The 24600-nt window shown below is 37.8% G+C and overlaps 3 protein-coding genes and 3 pseudogenes across 3 annotated transcripts; 3 read left to right on the forward strand and 3 right to left on the reverse strand.

Moving 5' to 3' along the window:
• Positions 1-373: 373 nt before the first annotated feature.
• Positions 374-1700, reverse strand: LOC120178523 (DELLA protein GAI1-like). Its single transcript, XM_039184342.1, has 2 exons — positions 1010-1700; positions 374-954 (listed from the first exon to the last, which is right to left on the reverse strand). Exons 1-2 carry the CDS (start codon positions 1698-1700, stop codon positions 374-376), a joined length of 1272 nt encoding a protein of 423 aa, XP_039040273.1.
• An 821-nt stretch (positions 1701-2521) lies between these two features.
• On the reverse strand, positions 2522-4088 carry LOC120178524 (annotated as a pseudogene).
• A 1269-nt stretch (positions 4089-5357) lies between these two features.
• Positions 5358-7288, forward strand: LOC120178525 (annotated as a pseudogene).
• Positions 7289-14174: 6886 nt separating this feature from the next.
• LOC120178507 lies at positions 14175-19030 on the reverse strand. Its single transcript, XM_039184330.1, has 13 exons — positions 18682-19030; positions 17991-18177; positions 17821-17893; positions 17314-17461; positions 17061-17170; positions 16695-16835; positions 16468-16609; positions 16250-16393; positions 15907-16067; positions 15745-15819; positions 15421-15559; positions 14871-15137; positions 14175-14452 (listed from the first exon to the last, which is right to left on the reverse strand). The coding sequence occupies exons 1-13, from the start codon at positions 18943-18945 to the stop codon at positions 14294-14296; spliced, it is 2010 nt and encodes a 669-aa protein (XP_039040261.1). The 5' UTR covers positions 18946-19030; the 3' UTR covers positions 14175-14293.
• Positions 19031-20569: 1539 nt separating this feature from the next.
• On the forward strand, positions 20570-21483 carry LOC120178526 (glycine-rich cell wall structural protein-like). Its single transcript, XM_039184343.1, has one exon. The coding sequence runs from the start codon at positions 20570-20572 to the stop codon at positions 21179-21181; it is 612 nt and encodes a 203-aa protein (XP_039040274.1). The 3' UTR covers positions 21182-21483.
• Positions 21484-22235: 752 nt separating this feature from the next.
• On the forward strand, positions 22236-23215 carry LOC120178527 (annotated as a pseudogene).
• Positions 23216-24600: the final 1385 nt, after the last annotated feature.

Raw genomic sequence — 24600 nt, forward strand, 5'->3', positions numbered from 1 at the left:
AATTCAATCATATTTTTTCTATCCGATTTTATTAGGATTTATTGAGAGAAATCTTAAAATATAATTCGATTTTTGGATAAAAACTCTAATATATTTTGATTTGATTTGATAAATATATATATATATATAATTTTATTTTTATTGGATAAAATCGACCCCTAATTAAAAAGTATATAGAAAAATATTATTACAATTATATCTAAATATACAAGAGACAATTATTTTTTAAGATCAAGTTGAGTATTTTTTACTTTAAATTCGAATTTAAGTATAGGAGGACTAGAATTGGAATTTGACCAGTAAAAAAGGTTTTACTTTGGATCTATTGGAAATTTTTGCGTTTTACATTGCAAGTCCTACTTGGTTTTCTTTGTTAACATAATTTCCAAGTAGACAGAGATACAATTGGAGTCCCTTTCCAGTTAACAACCAATGACTTCTCGTTCATATTACAGCTACAAGAATTCCCAGGATCAAACTGTTTAGCCACCAAATCGGCTTGATACAATGCCGAAGAACTCAACTCGGTTTCCATCATTCCGAAGCTCGTGAATAAGCTTCTCCATTCTTCGATTTTCATGTCCATGAAGATCCTATCATCGTTTCCAGCTGCGACGATGTTTTTAATCTCTTCACCTAAGTATGAACCTTCCAAAACCTTCCGATTTTCGTCAGTTTTATCCATACAATCCTCGAGGCAATTGAAAAACGCGGTGTAGAATGTTAGCGCTTGCGAGAAACGGTCCAGGAAGATCCCGGACGTGTGATCTGTTTCGAACTCGGTGATCACCACAATGCATGGATTCAAGTTCTTGAACATTCTCATCATAGATTCCAAGCTACCGGGCTGTCTTAACGTGTTTCTCAGCAGGAGACGGGAGCTGACAACAACGGATTCATCATCGTTTAACTCGAACAAGTTCACGTCAATGTGTTCGAGGTTGGTCACCATGACTGTTGAAACAAAATGGTATGTTCAAAGCTTGTGCGAAACACGACAGCCTGTTACCTGTCTCTTCGATCTTGGTCTGCAATGTCGTTCCAATGGCGGTTATTTTGAGAAGCTCGATTCGGGGCTCATCCCGAGTTGCTAGAGCTTGCATTAGGGATATACATTGAACTCCACTTCTTATAGCCATGTCGATGAAATGAACCCGTTTCGATGAAGCAACGCTTTCTATGATGGCTTGGAGACCCGCGAACTGTGTGACTTGAATGAATGGAAGCTTCAATGAACATGTAATGAGTGCAGGGCTCAAACTCACCATTGTTTCATCAGGGTGTGACAGTTTATTATTAGTATCCCCACCGGTTTTTGATGAGGTTACCCAATCTTCTCTGTCGATTTTGTCTCGTAGAGCTTTGCTGAAATAATGGACAACTCTCTGGATTGTTGTCCCAACATTGGAAGACAAGAAATCACATAGGTTGAGGAACTTACTCGCACGATCCAATCGTTGATTACTGATATCGTTAGATGAAGCTAATAAAAGAATCACGAGCTCAACGTCTTTGATCTCGTTGCCCGTAAGGTTAAAGTGACCGCCATTGAAGAACTTGTTGAGCTCGGAGAGATTATCGAAAGATTCCATGGAAGATACCTTGTTGAAGCTCGATCTTGCGATTTCGATAAGCCTTGCAGCTGATGATTGACCAGTAGAACCAGCCATGATTAGCTCATTGGCCTTCTTAACATCCATTTTATCTCTGTAAGATCCTCAAAAGATGATTATAAAATCTAATCTGAAAGATATAAACAAGAGAGGGCATACAGCTAGTTATGATGGCAACTCCTCTCTTTTTTTTTCTTTGAAACTTTTGGTCTGTTGCAGGGTGGACTTGGTCCTCTACTATGCTAATTTGATCCTCCAGTTCAAATGCTGACGTGGAAACTCCATATCATTATAAAAATAAGAGTATCAAATTATGTCAAATTAAAGTATAGGGACCAAATCCTATTTTTTTGCATATGACCTTTGCTGCTGATAAATCCAACAAATGCAGGCGTTTAATGCACGGGCAATATAGGCCGGCAATAGTACAATATATATATACACATATATAAACCAAATTAGAGAAGGGTCAGCTTCATTTGTTTCTCATTCATCGTCGTATCTATGTTCGAATATGTGTACAGAAAATGCATCGGATACTAGAGAAATGACGAATTCAAATAACATAGATGGAATCTGCTCTAAAATGGGTGACAAAATCTGCTTTGTAGATGAAAAAACTGATGCTTTTGGTCATGTTTTGGCATGCATGCTGATACAATCAAATAGAGCAGTCTTATAACAGATATCATACATATATAGATAGGAAAAGATCGTAGATGTTAAGATTTGAATCCTGGACTTACCCAAACTCACCTCGTAAGGGTGATTACACGAAGCAGAGAGGCAAAATCTCGGTTCGGTATCTGACGATTGTATTTGTATGGACAGTGATTGCCATTACTATAAGCACTATGGAACTTGATGATCATCCCCACTTCTTGATTTTCACTATTTTAACAGTTAACCTAGAGCATGGAAATGTTTAAGGCATTAAATTCGGATTTTAAACAAAATCTCCATACTGAAATCGAATGCATCGACGTTCCCTTCCATCCGACAAGTAGGCATTTCCCGTTCATATCGAGTGTACAGAAACTCCCACAAGAAAAGGATTTGAGAACAAGGTATGCTTGGTACAAAGATGACATGCTTAATTCTGCCTCCTCCATTTCGTACCTAATGAAGAACGCCCTCCAAACATCGAACTTCACGTTCCGGACCTTCCTTTCTTCGCCTTCAGTGGCTACCATATTCCTAATCCCCTCTCCAAAGTACATTGATTCTATGATATCTCTATTTTCATGGTTCCATTTCATGCAATTCGCAAGGCAATCAAAGTATGCGCTGAAGAAGAAGAGAGCTTCGATGAAACGGTTCACGAAGATCGGTGAGTTATGATTGGCTTCAACTTCGGATACCACCATCAAACAAGGGTTGATGAGTCTAATCACTCTCATTATATTCTCGAGCCGGTTCGGAATCGCAAGCATGCTCCTGAGAATCGTTACGGCATAGACGGCAACTGTTTCTTTAGCATCAAGTTCAAAGAGATCTTCTTTGAGATCCAACATGTCCGAGACCATAACAATCTTAAAAGAAAAAGGTAATCCCAAGCTTCGAGCAAAGCTTAACAGCCGCTTACCGGTGCCCTCGATTAACTGTTTCCCATCGGTTGCAACAGTGGTTACTTTAAGGAGCTCGATCGGACACTCATGTCGAGACGTAAGAGCTTGCATTAGAACTGTCCATTGAACCCCACTTTTGATTGAAAGATCAATTATGTGAATCCTCTTTGCCTTTGCAACATTTTCCACAATGGCTTGAATCCCAGCAAATTGTATAATCTGTGGAAAAGGCAATTCACCATGAAATGCTAATAAAGTAAGATTAGGCCTCATCGTCCACTCATCAAAGTTGAACACCGACTTCGACGAAAACCTTCCTGTCTCTCTTGATCTTCTCTCGAAGTGCTTCGGAGAAATAATAGACGACTCGCTGAACCTGATTTCCGGTCTTCGACGACATGAACTCACATTGTTTCAGCAATCTGCTTGCATGCTCATATTGTCGATGTTCGACTTTCTCCGCGGCAGCTAGAAGGAGCAAAGCAAGCTCAACATCCCTCCTCTCCTCATCGGAAAGTCCCGAAAACGAAAGATTGAAACCATGATCGAGCACAGAGAGACTGTCGATACCTTGGCAAGATGACTGGATAAACAACTCTCCCGCAAGTCTCACGACATCCTCAGTCGACAATCTCTGGTCGACCCCGTTTCCGGATTCATCATTGACTTCCTCGACTCTCTTTTCTGTACGCAATCGCTTGAATCCACCACCGTAGTTGTTTAACAGTCCAAGCGGGAACTGCAACTGTTGTTGCAGTGAGTCATCTCTATAGAATCCATCAATGGGTGCTCCATAGAAACCTCCATTGAAACTCTCACATACATTTTTGCAAACACTAAGCTTGTCTGGGAATCCACCAATGTTGTCACCAAAAGACAAAGCATCATTCGACATGGTAAGATCAATAATATGAGCAATTTGAACAATGTATATACTGATTTTAAATGAATTCCAATTGGATTAAAATAATAAATAAATCAAATTCATACCCAGAATTTTTTACCTAATGGAATGAGAAATTAAATTCTCAGGTGCCACAATCAAAGCTGATATCATCGGTGAGGAATTTAATCAAATCAGCCAAGCAAAACAAGACTGAAAATCTCAGATATCAAGCAACTTGAGACTGACAAAAAAACATAAAATAATCAGAGATTAAACACTTGATTTAAGACATGAAAGAGACATACCGCAATGCGGCCTGCATCAATCGACATGGATTTTGTTCTTTCTGTTTGTTTCCATTGCCATTTTTCTCAGTATTGTTGGAGCAAATTCAACTTTTACCCTCAGCTGATGTTGGCCAATTTCATAATATTTTACAATTACAAATCATGAAATTTACTTCAATCAAATGCAGTGCTAAATCCAACAAGATCATGACATGTGTTGTCATTTTATTAAAAAAACATTCATTTAAAAGAATCTGTGATATGTTAACTTGGTTGACATGGATTCTATCTTCTTTCTTTTATGATCAAAGTATAAACACTTTAAGAGCTTAGTGATTATATATGTAATTTTTCTATTTTTAAAAATAAATGTTATAATGGAAAAAATAGACAAAGTTACGTTACACGTGCTTAAACTAGGAATCTTATATTAAATTAATCCTCAAACTTTTAAATATTATAAATTTCATCATCAAATTATGAATCTTATTCTATGTTAGTCTTCAAATATTTAATTATTCTAATTTTATATCTAAAATATAACCCTCATTCTAAATTGATCTTTAAACTTTTGAATCTTTCAATTTTATGCTCAAAGTCATCCTAATATTAATTAGTTTCAATCATAGTTTAATCTATTTTTTAAGAAACATACAAGAATATAGTTTAAAATAACGATTTTATTAACAGGAAATATGATTAGCATATATCGACAGTTTAAAATGAAACTAAATATTTTAAAATTTGGGATCAGTTTAGAATAAATGACATAGTTTGAGGATAAAAATAACACGGCACAATACTAACCTGATCTAACCGAACTAGTAAGGTAATAACACAAGCTATTATCTCTCATCCAATGAAAAATAGCTACGTGGGAAAATAGCCAACACGTGTCAATTCAAGCCACTAAATTCCAAGTCCGAACTCTGAACTATTCTATTCTTCTCCGTCGAATCTCATCCCTTTCTCATTTACGTATTCCTTTTTATACAGACAGTCGACAAAAAAATAATTCGTATGGTGGCAATTTTACGAACGATTGTTTCTCAGATCGGTGATCCAAATGGCTGAATACAAGTATAACCTCAAGAATCCGGCTGTGAAGAGGATATTACAATAGGTTAACGAGATGCAATCCAATCCTTCCGATGACTTCATGAGCCTACCTCTCGAGGTAAAAAAAAACTCAAAACTTTAGGGTCTTTTTTATAATTATTCCAGGTTTTTTGGATGGAACAGGAACTGGTTTGAAAATTTTAGGAAAAATGTTTGATTTGTTGTGTAGTTCGGAGATTATTGACGATTGTGATGAACAAAATTGGGTTTCCCACCCCCCCCCCTTCTTCAGGAGAATGTATTTGAATGGCAATTTGCAATTAGGGGTCCCAGGGATTCTGAATTTGAAGGAGGAATTTATCATGAAAGGATCCAATTGCCTGCTGAGTATCCATTTAAGCCACCTTCATTTATGTTGCTGCTGTAAGGCCTTGCTTTTACATATAAATACATGCATACATACATGCATTATGTTACTTGGACTTGAATATGTATCCCGTACGAGTAATGGTTAGACTTTTCCATGCATTTGGAGGATTCTCGATGGTCATATCTGTGTAGTCATGTCTTAGATATGAGTGTCGAACACAGTACCCATGTCCTTCAAGAGAAATGAAGAGTCCGAGCAACATTGTGTTTATATATATATATATATCATTTTGTTGGTAAATTGTCTAATCTGATGTTTTAATAAGTTCATTTGTGTGCTCAAATTTTCAGCCAAATGGACGTTTTGAAACACAAACTAAGATTTGCTTGAGTATATCGAAACACCACCCGGAGCATTGGCAACCATCTTGGAGTGGTGAGTATCATTTCTCTTTAAGGCAATCGCAATGCAAGTTTCGATATATATTGTTATACCAAATCCAGAAAATGAAGAACATTTTATATGTTGTAATGTTTATTACAATGCTATTTGATATGTTGCATTTGTGCTGTTTTATATATAGTCATTCCGGCATGTCCTTGATCTGTTCTAAGCCATGTTACTTTTGACTAGTGTGTGAGTAGTCGGATATGGGGTGTCCGATTCGGATGAAACCTGGCTAATTTGGCTGTTGGTGTTGATAGTGCGGACTGCTCTGGTGGCACTGGTTGCATTCATGCCCACCAGCCCGAATGGTGCCATAGGTTCTCTAGAATATATGGAAGAGCGGTGTGTCCTCACCATCAAGTCTCGTGATGCACCACCGAAATTTGGGAATCTCAAACGCCAGAAACTTATCGATGAGGTATGTTTTGTTGAGATTACTGATTGCATATTGCGATCCTGTTCCCCTGCTAATAAAGTTTTTTTAATGTCATAATACATGAATATATGTTAAGCAAGACTCCACATCTTCCTCAACATAGTCCTTAACATTCCCCTACTGAAAGGGAAGGAGAAGCCGAGGCCAACCAGCAAGATTCTGCTACAATGGATTCTGGGATTGAGCACCCAAATCAAGCTGTAAATGACAGGGTTGTCGAAGAACAACTCGTGGATACTGAGATTGAGCACCCAAATCAAGCAGTAGGTGAATGGGTTGTCGAAGAACAATTCGTGGCTCCCGGCAATGCTTATCCCTTTCCCGCTTACACGAGGCTTGTGAGAGAGTTTCCTGCTGGGGGACCATGTAACCAACCACTGCAAAGGCCGGATATGAGGGTTCAATGACCTGCTGTCGAGGACCGCTTGTTTACGTGGGCTGCTGTCGGACTTACCATCGCAAGTCTGGTTCTTTTGTTCAAGAAATTCATCAAATCAAGTGGATATGGGGCTCTTTTCATGGATGATTTGTAGTTCCAGAAACAGATCAGTTCATGAAGGAAAAAAGAAATCTATCAAAATATTAGCATGGGATCAATTTGAAGTATATTGAGCTTTTGTAATTAATGTATGTAAGCATGGTTATTACATTTATAATTTTGGTTTTTAAAAAATGTTGCAGCGTTTTTATTGATTCAAACAAAACCAATGGATCCAATCACACTCACGTTCGATTCTCACCCAAGATTTGTGTCGAAGGAGATATTATAGAGACCAAAGCACCAACAGATACAAGACCTATGAACAAAACTGGGACGACAATCACGATACGAGGCAATGTTGGTCGGAGATATCCGGGTTGCAAAGGCGTCGGCATCTCCAATAGAGGTTGCCAACTGCAGTTTTTATACTCTTTCAGTTGTTCACAAAGCCCATAGTAGAACTCATCATTAACATTCTCCATCGATTTCATCTCTTCCCAAAGCCTATGAAACAATGTCCGAACCTGTTTTTTTCCGACACATCATAGTTTGTAAGAATTTGCTTTCTGTTCACCAGTTTCACGATTTTTTATCTTCAAAAAGGATTCTCATGAAAATAACATATGACAAAATGTGTTTAGTGGTTCCATAACCTAATTGTTCCAAGGCGATGTAGTTGAATGCAGTGTATATAAGCCACTTGAATTCTGCCATCTTAATTTTAGTGATCACTCTGATGAACTTTTGATAACGACAGCAAGATAAATGGCTATTCATATATATATATCTTCAAACGACTTGAACGAATCCATGATGATTTGGGAAGATTGATGAACATACTTAAAAACATTATATATACATATTGGGGTGTTCGCGGTCGGTTTGGATCGGTTTTTGGCTAAAAATTCATCCGATCCGAAAATATAAATGTTTACGGTTTGGATCGGTTTGGATGTTTCTAAAAAAAATCCGATCCGATCCGATCCAATTAAGTGCGGTTTAATTCGGTTTGGATTTGTGCGGTTCGGTTTGGCAAAATCCTTTCCTCGTTGTACTATCGTTTAGCTTCCCCTAGTTTTGAGATTGAAGTCGAAAGAAAAACAGGGTTACCCAAATTTTCTTGATTTGATTCCAGTTTGTTAAAAGTTTCAAAGTTTGGCAACTAACTTTGGAAAATGTTTTTTCAAAGTTTGGTAAATGTTTCTTTCAAAAATGTTTTTCAAAGTTTGATAAAATTTTGGTAGATGTTTGTTGAAAATAAGAATGGGTAAATTCACTTTAGTCATTGCACTTTAGGGTATTTTCAAAGATTAGTCCCTAAGTTTCTACTATAAATACCATTACCCATTTAGCTTCAAAATCATCCCAAAAATCATTTCTTTCTCCCAATACTAGAGAGTTTTCTTGTGAGTAGTGAGTGTTTTGTAAACACCTGTAAATTTTCTCTCTTAGTAAAAGATCTGCAGCAGTCCGGAGACGTAAGCACAATTGGCTGAACTCCGTTATCAATTTCGGGTATTATTTTCCGCTTTTATTTTGCATTCTCACTAATCTGGTTATAGGGAAATTACTTGTACTCGGTTTATTTTCCTAACAACTGGTATCAGAGCTTTTGGTTGTGAATTTTGTCAAATTTTCTGCGAGGTTACTATTCATTATTATTCACGTGAATAGTGAATTTCGTGAATAGTGAAATTTGGTCGGCGATACGAGTTTGTTAACGGTGGTGTTCTAATACACGGTGATTCGTAAGAATTGTCAGAAACGATCCAAACGAAGCCAGATTCGAGTGGGAGCGATGGCTGCAGACGAAGGGAAGATGAAAATTGAAAAGTTCGATAGTGCGGACTTTGGCTTTTGGAAGATGCAGATTGAAGATTTTTTGTACCAGAAAAATCTATATCAACCTCTCTCAGGAAAGCAACCAGAGGGCATGAAGGATGAAGATTGGGCTCTTCTCGACAGACAAGCCCTCGGAGTTATCCGACTGACGTTATCCCGCAATGTTGCTTTTAACATAGCAAAGGAAAAGACCACGGCGGGTCTTATGGCGGCTCTCTCCAGTATGTACGAGAAGCCATCGGCCTCAAACAAAGTTCATTTGATGAGGCGATTATTCAATTTGCAGATGGCGGAAGGGGCATCGGTGGCACAACACCTAAATGAACTCAACACAATCACAACCCAGTTGAGTTTAGTGGAAATTGAGTTCGATGATGAAGTTCGAGCTTTAATTCTCTTATCATCTCTACCAGACAGTTGGAATGCTACTGTTACAGCAGTCAGCAGTTCGTCGGGAAACAGCAAATTAAAATTCGACGATGTTCGGGATCTGGTATTGAGTGAAGAAATTCGACGAAGAGAATCGGGTGAAGCATCAACCTCCTCAGCCTTGCACACGGAGTCTAGAGGGAGAACTTCAGAAAGAAATTCAAATCGTGGCAGATCAAAATCCAGAAGGGACAAATCAAGAACAGGAAATAAAGATTTTACCTGTTATAATTGCGGCAAGAAGGGTCACTTCAAAAGAGATTGTCAAGCACCGAAGACAAATACCGGCGCACAGGAATCTGCCAATATGACGGAGGAGACAGGTGATGCCATGATTTTAAGCGTCAACAGTCCGATTGAATCATGGATCTTGGATTCAGGGGCATCTTTCCACTCCACCCCATGCCGAGAAATCATGGAGAACTATGTCAGTGGTGATTTTGGGAAGGTTCATCTAGCTGATGATGAAACCTTGAAGATCGTCGGAAAAGGAGACATCCGACTAAAGCTGCCAAACCAAACCACCTGGAAGCTGACAGGAGTGAGACATATTCCTAGCCTCAAAAGAAATCTGATTTCTGTTGGACAGCTTGATGGAGAAGGATATAGTACAACTTTTTCAGGCTGTGAATGGAAGATTACCAAATGAGCACTCGTCATTGCTCGTGGTAAGAAGACCGGTACTCTCTATGTAACCTCAAATTTAGAGAATATCATTGCAGTAGCAGATGCTGATAGAAAATCAAACCTATGGCACCAAAGGCTCGGTCATATGAGCGAGAAAGGAATGAAGATACTTCTGTCAAAAGGGAAGCTGCCGGATCTAAAGAATATAGATGTCGGACTATGCGAGGATTGCATCTTTGGAAAACAAAAGAAAGTCAGTTTTACAAAGATTGGCAAGACTCCCAAGGCAGAAAGGTTAGAATTAGTTCATACTGATGTATGGGGACCATCCCCTGTTCCATCTCTTGCAGGCTCACTATATTATGTCACCTTCATCGATGATTCAACAAGGAAGGTGTGGGTTTATTTTCTGAAGAAGAAATCAGAAGTCTTTGATACCTTCAGAAAATGGAAGGTCATGGTGGAAAATGAGACTGGTTTGAAAGTCAAGCGGTTGAGGTCTGACAATGGAGGAGAGTACAGAGACAGTAGTTTCAGAGATTTCTGCGCAAACAATGGGATCAAGATGGAGACAACAGTTCCCATAACACCGCAGCAGAATGGCGTAGCAGAGCGCATGAACAGAACTCTGAATGAACGTGCCAGAAGCATGAGGATACATGCCGGATTGCCCAAATTTCTATGGGCTGAAGCTATCAACACTGCAGCTTACCTGATCAACCGTGGGCCCTCAGTTCCTTTGGATGGCGGAATACTAGAGGAAGCTTGGAGCAAGAAAGAAATAAACCTTTCACACTTAAGAGTGTTTGGTTGTATTTCTTATGTACACATAAACTCTGCTGAAAGAAGTAAACTTGATGCCAAGTCCAACAAATACGTCTTTGTTGGTTACGGTGGTGATGAGTTCGGTTACCGGTTTTGGGACTACGAAAATCGAAAGATTATAAGAAGCAGAGACGCCATTTTCAATGAAAATGTGATGTACAAAGATAGGTCAACCGCAGAATCAAGTAATACCGAAGCTGAAACAAAGAAATTTGCTGAGTTCGAGGAGATTTCTGGAAATGATGTTCAGATCAATCCTGAAGCAGTTCAAGAAGAACCACACACACCAGAACTGAGATGCTCCTCCAGAATTCCTAAACCAACCCAACGGTATTCGCCTTCTTTGCACTATTTGTTGCTGACTGACAATGGTGAAACAGAGTGCTATGATGAAGCAATGCAGGTGGAGGATTCAGTCAAGTGGGAGTCTTTCATGAAAGATGAGATGGACTCGCTTATGTCAAATCAGACGTGGGAATTAGCTGAATTACCACCAGGCAAGAAAACGCTCCATAACAAGTGGATTTACAGGATCAAAGAAGAACATGATGGGAGAAAACGCTACAAAGCAAGATTGGTTGTCAAAGGTTTTCAGCAAAAAGAAGGTATTGACTACAATGAAATTTTCTCTCCAGTCGTAAAACTGTCTACAATCAGACTGGTGTTGAAAATTGTAGCTGCGGAGAATTTACATCTTGAGCAGTTAGATGTAAAGACAGCTTTCCTTCATGGTGATTTGGAGGAAGAGATCTATATGAGGCAGCCAGAAGGCTTCATAGAGGCAGGCAAGAAAAACCTGGTATGCAGGTTGAAGAAGAGCTTGTATGGTTTAAAACAAGCTCCTAGACAGTGGTACAAGAAGTTCGATAGTTTCATGAGTAGCAATGGTTTTACCAGATGCCAAGCAGATCATTGTTGCTACATCAAGAGGTTCGACAATAGTTTCATTATTTTATTGTTGTACGTTGATGACATGCTCGTTGCAGGCTCAAACATGCAAGAGATCATAAACTTGAAGCAAAAATTGTCAAAGCAGTTTGCTATGAAGGATCTGGGCGCTGCAAAGCAGATTCTTGGGATGAGGATCAAGAGAGACACAAAGTCGGGGACTTTGATGTTATCACAGGCTGAGTACATCAACAAAGTACTCTCCAGGTTCAACATGCAAGATGCTAAACCAGTAAGTATACCTTTAGGTGTTCATTTCAGACTCTCCAAAGACCAATCACCAAAGACGAAGGAAGAACGTGCACACATGGTGAAGGTGCCGTATGCCTCAGCAATTGGAAGTCTGATGTATGCCATGGTTTGTACCAGACCAGATATTGCTCATGCAGTGGGAGCTGTTAGCAGGTACATGAATAATCCGGGCAAGGTACACTGGGAAGCAGTCAAATGGATCCTCAGATATCTTCGGGGTACCACAAACAAAGCACTTTGTTTCAAAGGTGGAGATATGATACTGACAGGCTATGTAGATGCTGACTTAGCCGGAAATGTCGACATCAGAATGAGCACTACAGGGTATGTCTATACTCTAGGAGGAACTGCAGTGAGTTGGGTTTCTCAACTACAGAAGATAGTTGCTCTCTCCACAACTGAAGCAGAATATGTCGCTGTTACGGAAGCCAGCAAGGAGATGGTTTGGCTCCAAAGTTTCTTGGAAGAGTTAGGCAAGAAACAAGAAAACAATATCTTGTATTGCGACAGTCAAAGTGCTATCCATCTAGCAAAGAATCCGTCTTTTCATTCCAGGACAAAGCACATACAATTGAGATATCATTTTATCCGGTCTCTTCTGGAAGATGGGATTTTGAAACTTGAAAAGATTAGTGGAGCTCAAAATCCGGCAGACATGTTGACAAAGACGGTGACTACGGACAAACTGAAGTTGTGTTCAGCTTCAGTTGGCATGCTAGAATAACAAGACCAGACATGTTGCTGCATTGATCGAGGTGTGAAGACATATTAAAATCAGTCTTCAAGTGGGAGATTGTTAAAGTTTCAACGTTTGGCAACCAACTTTGGAAAATGTTTTTTCAAAGTTTGGTAAATGTTTCTTTGAAAAATGTTTTTCAAAGTTTGGTAAAATTTTGGTAGATGTTTGTTGAAAATAGGAATGGGTAAATTCACTTTAGTCATTGCACTTTAGGGTATTTTCAAAGATTAGTCCCTAAGTTTCTACTATAAATACCCTTACCCATTTAGCTTCAAAATCATCCCAAAAATCATTTCTTTCTCCCAATACTAAAGAGTTTTCTTGTGAGTAGTGAGTGTTTTGTAAACACCTGTAAATTTTCTCTCTTAGTAAAAGATCTGTAGCAGTCCGGAGACGTAAGCACAATTGGCTGAACTCCGTTATCAATTTCGGGTATTATTTTTCCGCTTTTATTTTGCATTCTCACTAATCTGGTTATAGGGAAATTACTTGTACTCGGTTTATTTTCCTAACACAGTTTCCTTTTCATGGTTTCATTGTTGTAACCAAAACTTGCCATTTGAAATGAAGAAAAGATATTTCTATTTATATAGATATGATTACAGAATGACTTTATATATTATAATATGATAGCATATACTCTCTAAACAAACATATTATTACAATACCAATACTGATGCATAAAATTAAATATGAAAGGATGGAGAAGGGAAAAGGAACGAAACACCCAATGTTTGTATTATCAAAGAAAGCAAAAGGAAAAAAAATTAAAAACTAGGAGCCCAACCAGGTTCGAACTAGGGACCTCTTGATCTGCAGTTAGATGCTCTACCACTGAGCTATGGATAGGTTTGTTTTAAACTTGTAAATTAACTATTATATTTTATTGGTTCGGTTCGATTTGGATTGGTTTCAAATTTTCAAACCGAAACCGAACAAAACCAATCGATTTTTTTATAAGAAAAAACCAAACATACTAAATCAGTTTCGGTTTTTTCGGTTTTCGGTTATTTTTTTAAATCGGATTGAATCTGAACACCCCTAATACATATACAGTGTTAATTCAATTAATTAATGTAATTATTTTCAAATATAATTTATTTAAAATTAATATCAGATAAATTTAAAATATAAGTTGTAACTTTGATCTAATTATGAAACAATATACAACTTACAAACCCTTAAATGTCAATAATAAATATCTATGTTATTCGGATTAGTATATCATATTTAAATAAATGTTGGGTAAATAACTTTTTTAAGTTCTTTTTATATATATTTAAAGAATCTTTAAAGATTACATTTTAACACTTATAAATGCAATACAATATTTCATTAGATTAGCGATACTAATAATGAGAACAAGCCTTCCTAAATGTCATCCCCATATTTAAGTTACCATGAACTTGCACACTCGTATTTAATATATGCTTATAGACATATATGTCACTTGACCATATTGATCAAACCCTGATAGAGCAGCCCTACTCGTACTTGAGTGCCCGAGTGATCTCCCATGAAACTGCATCAGCCTCCAGGTTTGGACTGTCGCAAGATCCATACACTGCTTGCCGCTTGCAATTCACTAATGCAACAATGAATCTCTCATTTTCTAGTGAAGAAGGGTACATAACTTGCTCCTCCTGGGGATTTATACAATTCACCAAATTACAAATTTTCAAATCATAAGAAGCAATTCGGGAACTAGAATGTAAAATCATTGTCCTGAATATAAATATGCAGTTGATCGGTTCGGTTTAAAAAATTAGATCAACGTAACTGATCATCATGAAGAAATTATCCGAAACCGATCGATCTTGGTTTTGTCACGAGAAAATAACCTAACCAACTTAGTTAACTTTGATTATTAAATTACTGTGTATGGTTAATGAGTTAGGTTGGGTTATAACAGACAAACCAACCTGATTTAACAAACCAACATGGTTCGGGTATAATCTACTCCTGCACAGCCCTCACTATTCCTTTATACCATTATATGAACTTTAAAAAATAGCAATTTGATGCTAATCATGATTTATCCCCAAAACTAGTAGCAGTTACCTCAGACAGCTCGTAGAATTCATCAGATGATATTTGCAGTAACTCTGTAGCAGTTTGACCGGTACACCATGCAAGAATTTTTGTGTTCTCATCAGCAAGGGTGAGTTTCAGGTAGAAAGCACACACGACAACTTCACCATCACAATTACAGTGACAGAAACTGCACTCAACTACACCGCTTGGCATCTCTTTGACAAATTGCCCACAAGGAGCATGTGAGAATCTTGTTTTAACATGATCAACTTGGTCAAGCCAAACCCGACAAACCTGTAATATGTTCGAGACAGGAAAGTAAAACTATTGCAACTCAGGATTGAAATGGATCATTCTCATTTTGTCAAGATAGATAGAAAAAAGTTAGGTAGATCAATTGGCTATGGAACTTGAACTCAGTTTGAGTATCGAAGATGGGAATGTTCAACTTTTTTAAAAAAATTTGATTCTTTTGGAGGGTCTTTAAGGGTCGTATCTTCATGCTTATATCCGAATATAACTTGAGATAGAGCATTCGTAGGAGCAATTGAAAGTTAAAATGGTATTTGATCCATACATGCATTGAGTTACTCCTGCTGGAGAGATCAGAAAGGCGTGATAGCCTGTGAAGACAAGATGAGTTTAATAATGCTGGTAAGCAACTAAGGTTGATAAAAGAAGCTCCAGCTTCCATCTCAAACCACGATAGTTCAAAGCTGTAAAGCAAAGCAAGCAGTCACGGTATCAGATGTTCACAAAATGCTATTAAAACCGTGAGTGGCAAGTTCACTATGAACCTTAGATCAGGTAAATGAGAAACCATAAATGTAAAAACTTCAAGCTAATATTTCATTGAATAAATGCTATTAAGATATACTGATAAATTCAAATCTATGCTTACCGATTTTGTTTTGTCTTAGAACATGCCAAGCCCGAAATATATACTGTGTGACCAACGCTTACTCTTCCCAGTGACCTGAGAAATGTCTTATGGATATCAAGCAAAAAAAAAATGAAGAGCCAGAGAACATAATGGTGCTATAATGCATAAAGTTAACTGCACCATGATTGAGAAAAATGCAGCTTTGCGCACATGGATCCAGTCACATCCTCAAATTTTAATAAAAAGATAACTCCTGCAGTATTCTTTTCTCGAAATACGTCTGCAACCACACCATAAAGGCTGATGCCAGTCATCTTATCATGGAGATCGGCAACAAATAACTGAAAAATTATAAAATTTTAGAGAAAATAATATTAGTGTAATGAACATAAAAATCAGTACATAAAATACATTTATCATGATGTGAGCAGCTACAGAAAAAAAACATTTGAGTAGTAAAAAGGCCACTATTTGAGGTTTCTGAAACGGAAGTATAATGAAATAGGATTATAAATGAACTCACCTGAAGAGGATAATTACTGAAGTCAATTGACCCTTGGGGATCACAGGGCAAGACTACTTGAGAAAGTCTGGGACCTTGTGTAGGATCAACTGCAGCATAGAGCTTTGATCCTTGAATTCGGTTCTGCGTGGATGATAGGCATACCTGAGGTAGAGACATAAGTTAGCTCTATACAGCAAATGATGATTAATACATTCACATGATAATTTATAGCTCACTTGTTCCTCGTGCTGAACAAAAGGCACCAAGTATAATTGTGTTGCAGTTCCATATTCTAGACAAAACTCATCGCTTGTTGCAATGGCATTATCAGCAGAAAATGCAATATATGGTCTATCCAGGGCAAGCATGCTTCCAACGCTGCAAGGAATTGTGTTAGACTGCAATGCGGGAAAAAAGAGAGAGAGAAAAGAAACACAAATGTACCTTCCAGCGCATGAATTACCTGAAAAGATTGGCTAGGATTACCTGCTCATTCCACAAGAGAAATCTTAGTTTTACTCCATCATTATCAACAAGAGTGATTTGCTTCCTCTGTAAACCACCACATTGTTCCTGAGTTTCCAGTGATCCAATAGATTCAATCCTATCAAGAAGAAGACAAATAAATGGACATCCCATAGAAACAACAGTTATAGTTTGAAATCAAGTCAGGAAAAATTAGTACAATGAACATGATGCAATCATACTTCATTTGTTGCAGATTGCTTTGGATAAAAAATCAGACCGAATCAAGTCAAAACTATTGCAAAACTAAATTTGGGATATGGTGAATACAAAACAAGAGAAGGATAGAAATCATATATCCAACCTAGCATACAATGAATACGGAACACCATTCTTGACTCCATCATGAGAAATGGAAGAGAAAGAATCTGAGCAAAACTGCGCTCCTATCAGAATTGCATCATCATCCTGATCCTGCAAAGCAAACAAAAGAGACCTGGTTACATTCCTGCAAGTGGAGAAAAAGAAATGTTGAAAGCAAGGGAATGTCCCCAATATCTGGCATGCTTTGACCTTATTTTTTCATTTAAAATCATTGGTCATATATTGCAAGTTACCTCATCCAATAATATCACAAGATATTCTGTAGGCAATAACCGTGGGGTACCAGATCCCTCTTTGGCAGTTCGAAGATAGCAACCTGTAAGGAAAATCTCTCTTCCTTTCTTCAAAATCCCATTGGGAGGATCAACCAACTCATAGTATCTACAAAGAGTTATCATCACAAACTTATTGGCGGAATACAAATTAAACAGCTATATGCCTATATCCTTTCCACCATCCTGAAGCAGCTTATCACTTCCAATTTGCAGTGGAAAACAGTTATATTTGGCTATGTTACTAGGACTCAATTTAACTGTTGAAGGCAAGTACATGCAAAATACAGCCACGTGAACGTATACATTTAATTTTTCTATTTTTTCCAGTACTTTGAGGGTCCTTGAACAGACATATCCGGATATGCAACGGATAGGGGTGTCAAAGGATACTTCGAGAAAAAAAGTCGGAGCGACAAACATACTTAGGTAAGAATGAATATCCAGAGAGTAGTTTGATACACTTGCCTTCGGTGAAGATAAAGATCAATGGTATTGGAGCTCCAATAATCTCCCAAGGTAAGCATGTAAATGTTTGTACCTAAAACAGAAGGATATCAATTAACAGCGAAAACAATAACACAAAGGCATAAATACTCATCGGGATCATCAACGTGAAGCTCGAATTTTATAGCAACCTGGAAGAACATAAGCATCCACAATCACAGCTTCCAAAACACTACTTAAAGACAAGAAATTCTTCTCGTACATTGAGTCAATTGTAACTGTGTTAGGGAGCTTTGCTCTCCTATTTTTTCTTTTCATCTGATTTATGATCTGTGGTCTTTTCTTTGGACCGCCTGCCCTCTGTTGCTCACCCCAAGCCTTGGAAGCAACCAATCAAATTGAAGACTTAATAAAACGACAGAATTATAGAAAATTCAAATAAACCAAACTAAATTTAAATCGACATAGATATAATACAGTAGGAAAAATAATTACACGATTGCAAAGTCGAACTTCTAAGAATGCCGTTTTTTTCTTTAATGTGATAATCAACTAAAATAACCAAAAGTAGCTCAAAATAGATCGTTAAAATTAACCCGAAACATCAAATTGAACAAAATAGAATTGAGTCTGCGAACTCCAATCGGTCAATCTATATATTTTTAAGAAACTTAAACAGTGAATTTCTAAGATGCCGATTCTTTTCTCTTTAATGTGATAATCAACTAAATGTCTAAAATGGCTCAAAATATATCAATAAATTTAACCGGAAATATCAAATTAAACAAAAGAGAATAGGTACTACAAACTCCAATCGATCAATCTAGACCATAGTTCGTCATAATGAAGTAAATCATCAAAACCGTGCAGCAAGCGTAGTACCTGAGAGAGATCGGCGAGCAAAATAGCAGCAGTAACACCACTCGAGTAAGAAATACAAGTTTTGAGGATCCGAGACGCGATCCAGCCCCATCCTGCTCCAGTGTAACCGTCTTCATTTCTACTAGGGTGCTCATCTTCTTCAGGAGATATGACCGACCTGGCGTACTCGATAAATGCGAGAAACGGATCTTCTTCTTCTTCATCATCTCGTTTTCGATCGTTGTCGATTTCCATTAGCGAGGCTCCATTAGAGAGAGTCTTCATCGCAGAGTTTCTACAGAAGCTAGAGAGACTCAACGGCGGCGGAGAACGGGTTTTTGTTACTTTGTTTTGGGTGGGAATCTTGAGAAATTGTTTTCTTATTGTTTTCATGTTTTTGGCGGGAGAGAAATTTTTAGGTACAGTCAAGTATACTTTAGAGTTTTGTGAACTCAATCGACAAAAAAAAACTGAATGGGCTTGGATAAGTAACATAAAGCCCTGCGTTACTAAAAGGCTTATTGTAATGGGCTGGGATTCCTAGCAGTCTTGACTTTAAATGTGAAAGTACAAAACAAGTCCTTGTACTTTATATTGATTGCATTTTGGTCTCTTTACTCATAAAACGAGTAAAAGTTCCACACATATAGGGACGGAGTTAGGATCAAATATTACGAGGGATAAATTGTTTAATATCAAAATAATAGAGATCCATTGATAATTTAATATAAAAATATTAGTAAGAAGGACATTTGACCCGAACCTCATGAATTTTGATCCAATTTGACCTTATACGCTCAAATCTCTAAAACACTAAGGTCGGATTAGATTTTTTCAGGGGTAAGATCATCTTGAGTTTTTCGACCCGACCCGAAAATCTTCACATCCACCGCGTATTGTTATTTTTCACTAAATGGATCTCATCATATTTTTTTAAATCAAACCATATATAATTTGAGCAACAAACTCTAACACAAGTCGTGTTGTATCAGATGAGAAAACACGTTATATGTTGAAATTTAATGAAAAATAAAGACATATCACATGGGGTGGGCTTACTGCTACTTTCTTTGATGCCAAACATTAAAATCTGCAAGAGGAAAGAAAATCGTTCAAGTCTTTCCTTAATTAATACTAGGCGTCATCACCTTCGTAATGAAAATCGTTCAAGTCTTTCCTTAATTAATACTAGGCATCATCACCTTCGTACATTTACATGTTCATCGGGACCCACATCATTGCTCTTTGGGGAAATTTACGACCAACTCAAGATATTTAAACAAGATATCTATTTTTGTATCTTATTTCATTTATAAATGAGATATATTAATATAATACTTTAATTATTAATTAAATTAATTATAATTTTAATCATTATTCTTTTTATTCATGAAAATAAGTAATGTTAAATCACGTCTTAAATATCAATTTTTTATATGATAATATTGTATTTTTATTTTGGATTACAAATTCCTTACTATCCGGATAAAGAAAGTACGTAATATTTATACATGAAATGAAAACCATAAAAATTCTGGAAACCTCAACGAAACTATGGCGACAACAATACTAAATTAACTCAAACAGTAAGATCGGCTGTGGCTGTGGGGATTTCCGAGGGTGTTGGAGCATCTCTGGCAAGCATTATGGATTAGCTAACTATAGGCTACTGAGTGGTAGTAGTTGAGAAGACGATACTACATTAAATACAATGTCACCGTCCAGCTTATAGGGTTTGATTATTTATTTTGTTCAAAGTTAGATTCTAAGATCCCAGCTGCATGCATTTATGATTCATATGGAGTTTAGAGTGTATGTGTGTGTATATATATATGAGGTTGCTCGCCATATATATCCACGCTCAACGTTGATAGAAACCAAGAGTTGGGAGTGTTTACATTTAAGGAAAATGGCAGGGAAAGGGAGAGTGATTTCCAAAAGAATTGGAGTTTTTGCATTGATGTTTATGTTTGCTATAGGGATAGCTCAGTGCCGGAGGTTTGAAAAGGATAATTTCGGTGGTGGTGCCGGAGGAGGGCTCGGTGTTGGTGTTGGTTTAGGAGGTGGAGCTGGGGGAGGGCTTGGCGGTGGAGGTGGAGGAGGACTTGGTGGGGGTGGTGGAGCCGGTGGTGGCGCTGGAGGAGGTCTTGGTGGTGGTTTAGGAGGCGGAGCAGGTGGTGATGGTGGTTTAGGAGGCGGAGCTGGAGCTGGCGGTGGCGGTGGCGTTGGAGGAGGTCTTGGTGGCGGTTTAGGAGGTGGAGCTGGAGGCGGCAGTGGTTTAGGAGGCGGAGCAGGTGGTGGTGGTGGTTTAGGAGGCGGAGCTGGAGATGGAGCTGGCGGTGGCGTTGGAGGAGGTCTTGGTGGCGGTTTAGGAGCTGGAGCTGGTGGCGGCAGTGGTTTAGGAGGCGGAGCTGGTGGTGGTGGTGGTGGTTTAGGAGGCGGAGCAGGAGGTGGAGCTGGAGGCGGAGCAGGTGGAGGTTTCGGAGGCGGTGCTGGTGGAGGAATTGGGGGAGGATTCTAATTCCAAAACGTGCATGGTATGGTTGCAAAACCATGCAAATTACTCCTAACGTGGCGCAATTCTAAGCATGCAAATGCATCTTATAGTGTTATTAGTAATTATCAAGCAAAATAATGAGAGAAAAAAAGGCTGCAAAATGCTTCTTAGGCTTAGCTACCGAATTTCTCTGCTAAAGATGTAATTTCCTCTCTTTATTATTGACATTATTTACCAACTGTAGCACCAAGAAGAGAAGTGCATACAATTATTGTAACTCTGTCCTATTAAATAGAATTAAATAAATTTATGTCGATTTAATCAAACATGTAATGTATTTAGGGACCATAATTTGATTTTAGTTTGATAGATTCTAATTTGATAAGTTCGTTTATAAAAAGAAAATTAAAATAATGTCAAATTAAATATGAAAAATCTCTAACTCGACACATGAGAATAGTATAATTTTCTTCAATAAATTTAGAGATAATTGTTATAATATATCGTCTCTATAATTTTTATCAACTAGATCTCTATATTATTGAATAAAAGTATTATATATTTATATCATGTCGTGTTAGATCAGATGTAAATATTTATCTCAAAATTCATGTCAGGTTTAGAATCGGATGTGACCTTACTAAACTCGAGTCGGATTAAGTTTGGGTGAAGGGAGTATACTTCTCGGGTCAGGTTGAATTGGTTGAAAACTCGACCCAACCCGACTCGTTACCATCTCTAAATACATCTTACTACATTATTAGAGTCGAATTATTAAGTCATCATTTTAAAATTAAAAAAATGAAATTAATTTGTTTAATTTTGAAATTGAAATAATACAAAAAGTATTTAAACTGAAATAATGGTAGGGTAAGACTTAATTTGGTTGGTTTCAAAACTAAGAGGGATCTAAAAACAATTGTACCAAAAGGGACAAGGATCTAATTCATCTAGTTTCAAAATTAAAAGGAACCTAAAAAGCAATTGAATCCAAAAAACTAAGGAACAATATTTAATTTATCCAACTTCAAAATTTGAAAGGACCTAAAATAATTAAATCCAAAATTTAAAAGAGACTATGATCCCTCCCACGCTACACATTATTACGTCTCTAGCCACAATTAATCACGATAAATATCCAATCTGTAATGGTAATTTAAAATAAGGAATATATATTCATTATCTCTGTGACATTATATAATTGTTAATGCTATTTTTTTTTTGTATTAAGGAGCGTTCTTCATCAGCCGAGTAGGTGCAGCTACAAAAGCCGGCTGGGTCTACCACAATGAAACAGTGCCCCTTTCAGGTTCTGTCTTACACTAAACATTGATGCTTCATGAATCCGACATTAAAATGGATCATACAAGGAACATGTTCTTCGTCTGGGAAGCTACATCTCTTGTTTTAGCATCAGTAAACCTCTTGTTCTTCGACATCTTATAAGCCAAGAAAGTCCCGGCGATCGATTCAATAGTTGATGTAGGAAACAACAATTACATCAAGACGTTAGCGAAAGCAACATTTCCAAACGGAATAGACTTTTGCAAGAGCTGTCCCTTCGGGAGATTCACTAACGGTAGAACGGTAATTGATATCATAGGCAAGTTGTTCTTCTATTACCTTTAGTAATGAATGCAAAGTTGTCGCTCTTTCCAGTCAAAATGAACAATATCTGAGTGTTGGTTTTTACGAATTTTTATCATACGAAAGAACTCGGATTGAGAACTTTGTTGCATGAACTTTGTTTGTGACAGAACAGGGCTTGGGTGCCAAAGATTTCAGACCACCATATTTGGCGCCAAATACCCCCAATCGACGTTATTTTAAAAGGTGTCAATTATGCTTCTTCTGGTTCTGGTATTTTGAACGTCACTGGACTAATCTGGGTAACATTTTCTTCTCAAAACAACCGTAAGATCTATACATGAAATCGATTTCGACAACGATGATTTTTTATTACAGGGTGGTCGTATTAGCTTAGATGAACAGATTAGTCACTTCGACGAAACCAAGGCAACAATTGTCTCGACAGGCATAAGGCTAAGAGGCTGCTAAAAACATCAGGCATTATTCATCGTTGCTAGTGGATCGAATGATTTCCTTTTCGGGCAAGAGATTATTTCCTTGAAGAATGTATGGGCTCGAGGATGGTATTTGAAAACATCAGGCATTATATTTATATATAATTTTTTTTTTATTTTGGATAAATTTCATATTATTATCCAAGAAGCAGTAGTAAACACACTGCTACAACCAATACAATGCACGAACCAACACCCACCTCCTAGGAGGATCTAATTCCCCAAGCTAGACAAAGGTCCCTGTTGGCTACACTACTCTGTATGACCATACGAACAGATTTCATCCTAACAACCTCAATAATACAATTCACTACATTAGCAACATCCCTACTGTGACCCCTAAACTGTCTATGATTCCTTTCCTCCCATATACAGTATATATATGCACACCAGGCAGTTCTAAGTATAAAAACAAGAAAAGTTTTCCCCCTGAATCTAGAGACTGCCCAACTTAATTCCTCATCCCAACTTCCCACTGTTATGTCGATATTACACAATCGATTGATCACCTCCGAAACAGCTTTTGAGTATGAGCATTCAAAGAAGACATGGCTGCGAGTCTCGGCCTCGGCTCCACATAGCCTATACTTATCATCCACCCCAATTCCCATACAGATAAGTCTGTCAGCCGTTGGCAATCTGTTGAGGATAGCCATCCAAGCAATGAGAGAGTGCTTGGGAGTGTGCAAAGGAAACCAGATAGCCTTATGACATTCTACCTTCACTATCCTCCCTCTAATCTCCTACCACACAGCCAACGAGCATTAATTCTGCCCCAGTCCATGATCCCCGAGAATAGGGGTTGCACTTCCTCTCTAACTTTTAAGATTTTCTGTATGCACCAATTGAAAGATGGTTTGCTTTCAACAGACCAGAGATCCACTCCCTTAAAAACGTAAGATCTCACCCAAGCAACCCAAAGTGACCCCTCTGCCATAAGAAGCTCTTTAACCAATAACAAAATGCAAGCTTTGTTCCAGCTAGCTAATTGCTTAAGGCCTAAGCCCCCTTCAGACTTAGGTGAGCAGATGCAATCCCAACTCACACGAGCACCCTTAGCTGGAATGTCACCACCCTTCCAAAAAACCTTGCACAAAGCTGATTCACCCTTCTAACCACTGCTTTGGGTAGAATAAGTTGTCTACACCAAAAATTGGTAATGCTAAGCAAGACAGATTTCACTAGCTGCAATCTACCTGCATAACTCAGCCATATGTTGGACCAAAGTCCTAATTTTGCCTTGATTTTCTCCACCATGCTAAAACAGTCTTTCTCAGTTAGCTTCCTAGGCACAAGAGGGACCCCAAGGTATCTCACAGGTAGGCAGCCAAGTTTAAATCCAATAACCTCATGCACAAG

Source organism: Hibiscus syriacus, unplaced genomic scaffold (genome assembly GCF_006381635.1).
Source record: "Hibiscus syriacus cultivar Baekdansim isolate YM2019G1 unplaced genomic scaffold, ASM638163v2 tig00112352_pilon, whole genome shotgun sequence".
Taxonomy (NCBI): domain Eukaryota; kingdom Viridiplantae; phylum Streptophyta; class Magnoliopsida; order Malvales; family Malvaceae; genus Hibiscus; species Hibiscus syriacus.

Coding starts and splice junctions, on each gene's coding strand:
- LOC120178523 (XM_039184342.1), bottom strand. CDS start 1,700: ATGGATGTTAAGAAGGCCAATGAGCTAATCATGGCTGGTTCTACTGGT. Junction 955..1,009: donor GACCAAGATCGAAGAGACAG/GTAACAGGCTGT, acceptor TTGTTTCAACAG/TCATGGTGACCAACCTCGAA.
- LOC120178507 (XM_039184330.1), bottom strand. CDS start 18,945: ATGAAGACTCTCTCTAATGGAGCCTCGCTAATGGAAATCGACAACGAT. Junction 16,394..16,467: donor TTGTTCAGCACGAGGAACAA/GTGAGCTATAAA, acceptor TCTCTACCTCAG/GTATGCCTATCATCCACGCA. Junction 16,068..16,249: donor TCAGTAATTATCCTCTTCAG/GTGAGTTCATTT, acceptor ATAATTTTTCAG/TTATTTGTTGCCGATCTCCA.
- LOC120178526 (XM_039184343.1), top strand. CDS start 20,570: ATGGCAGGGAAAGGGAGAGTGATTTCCAAAAGAATTGGAGTTTTTGCA.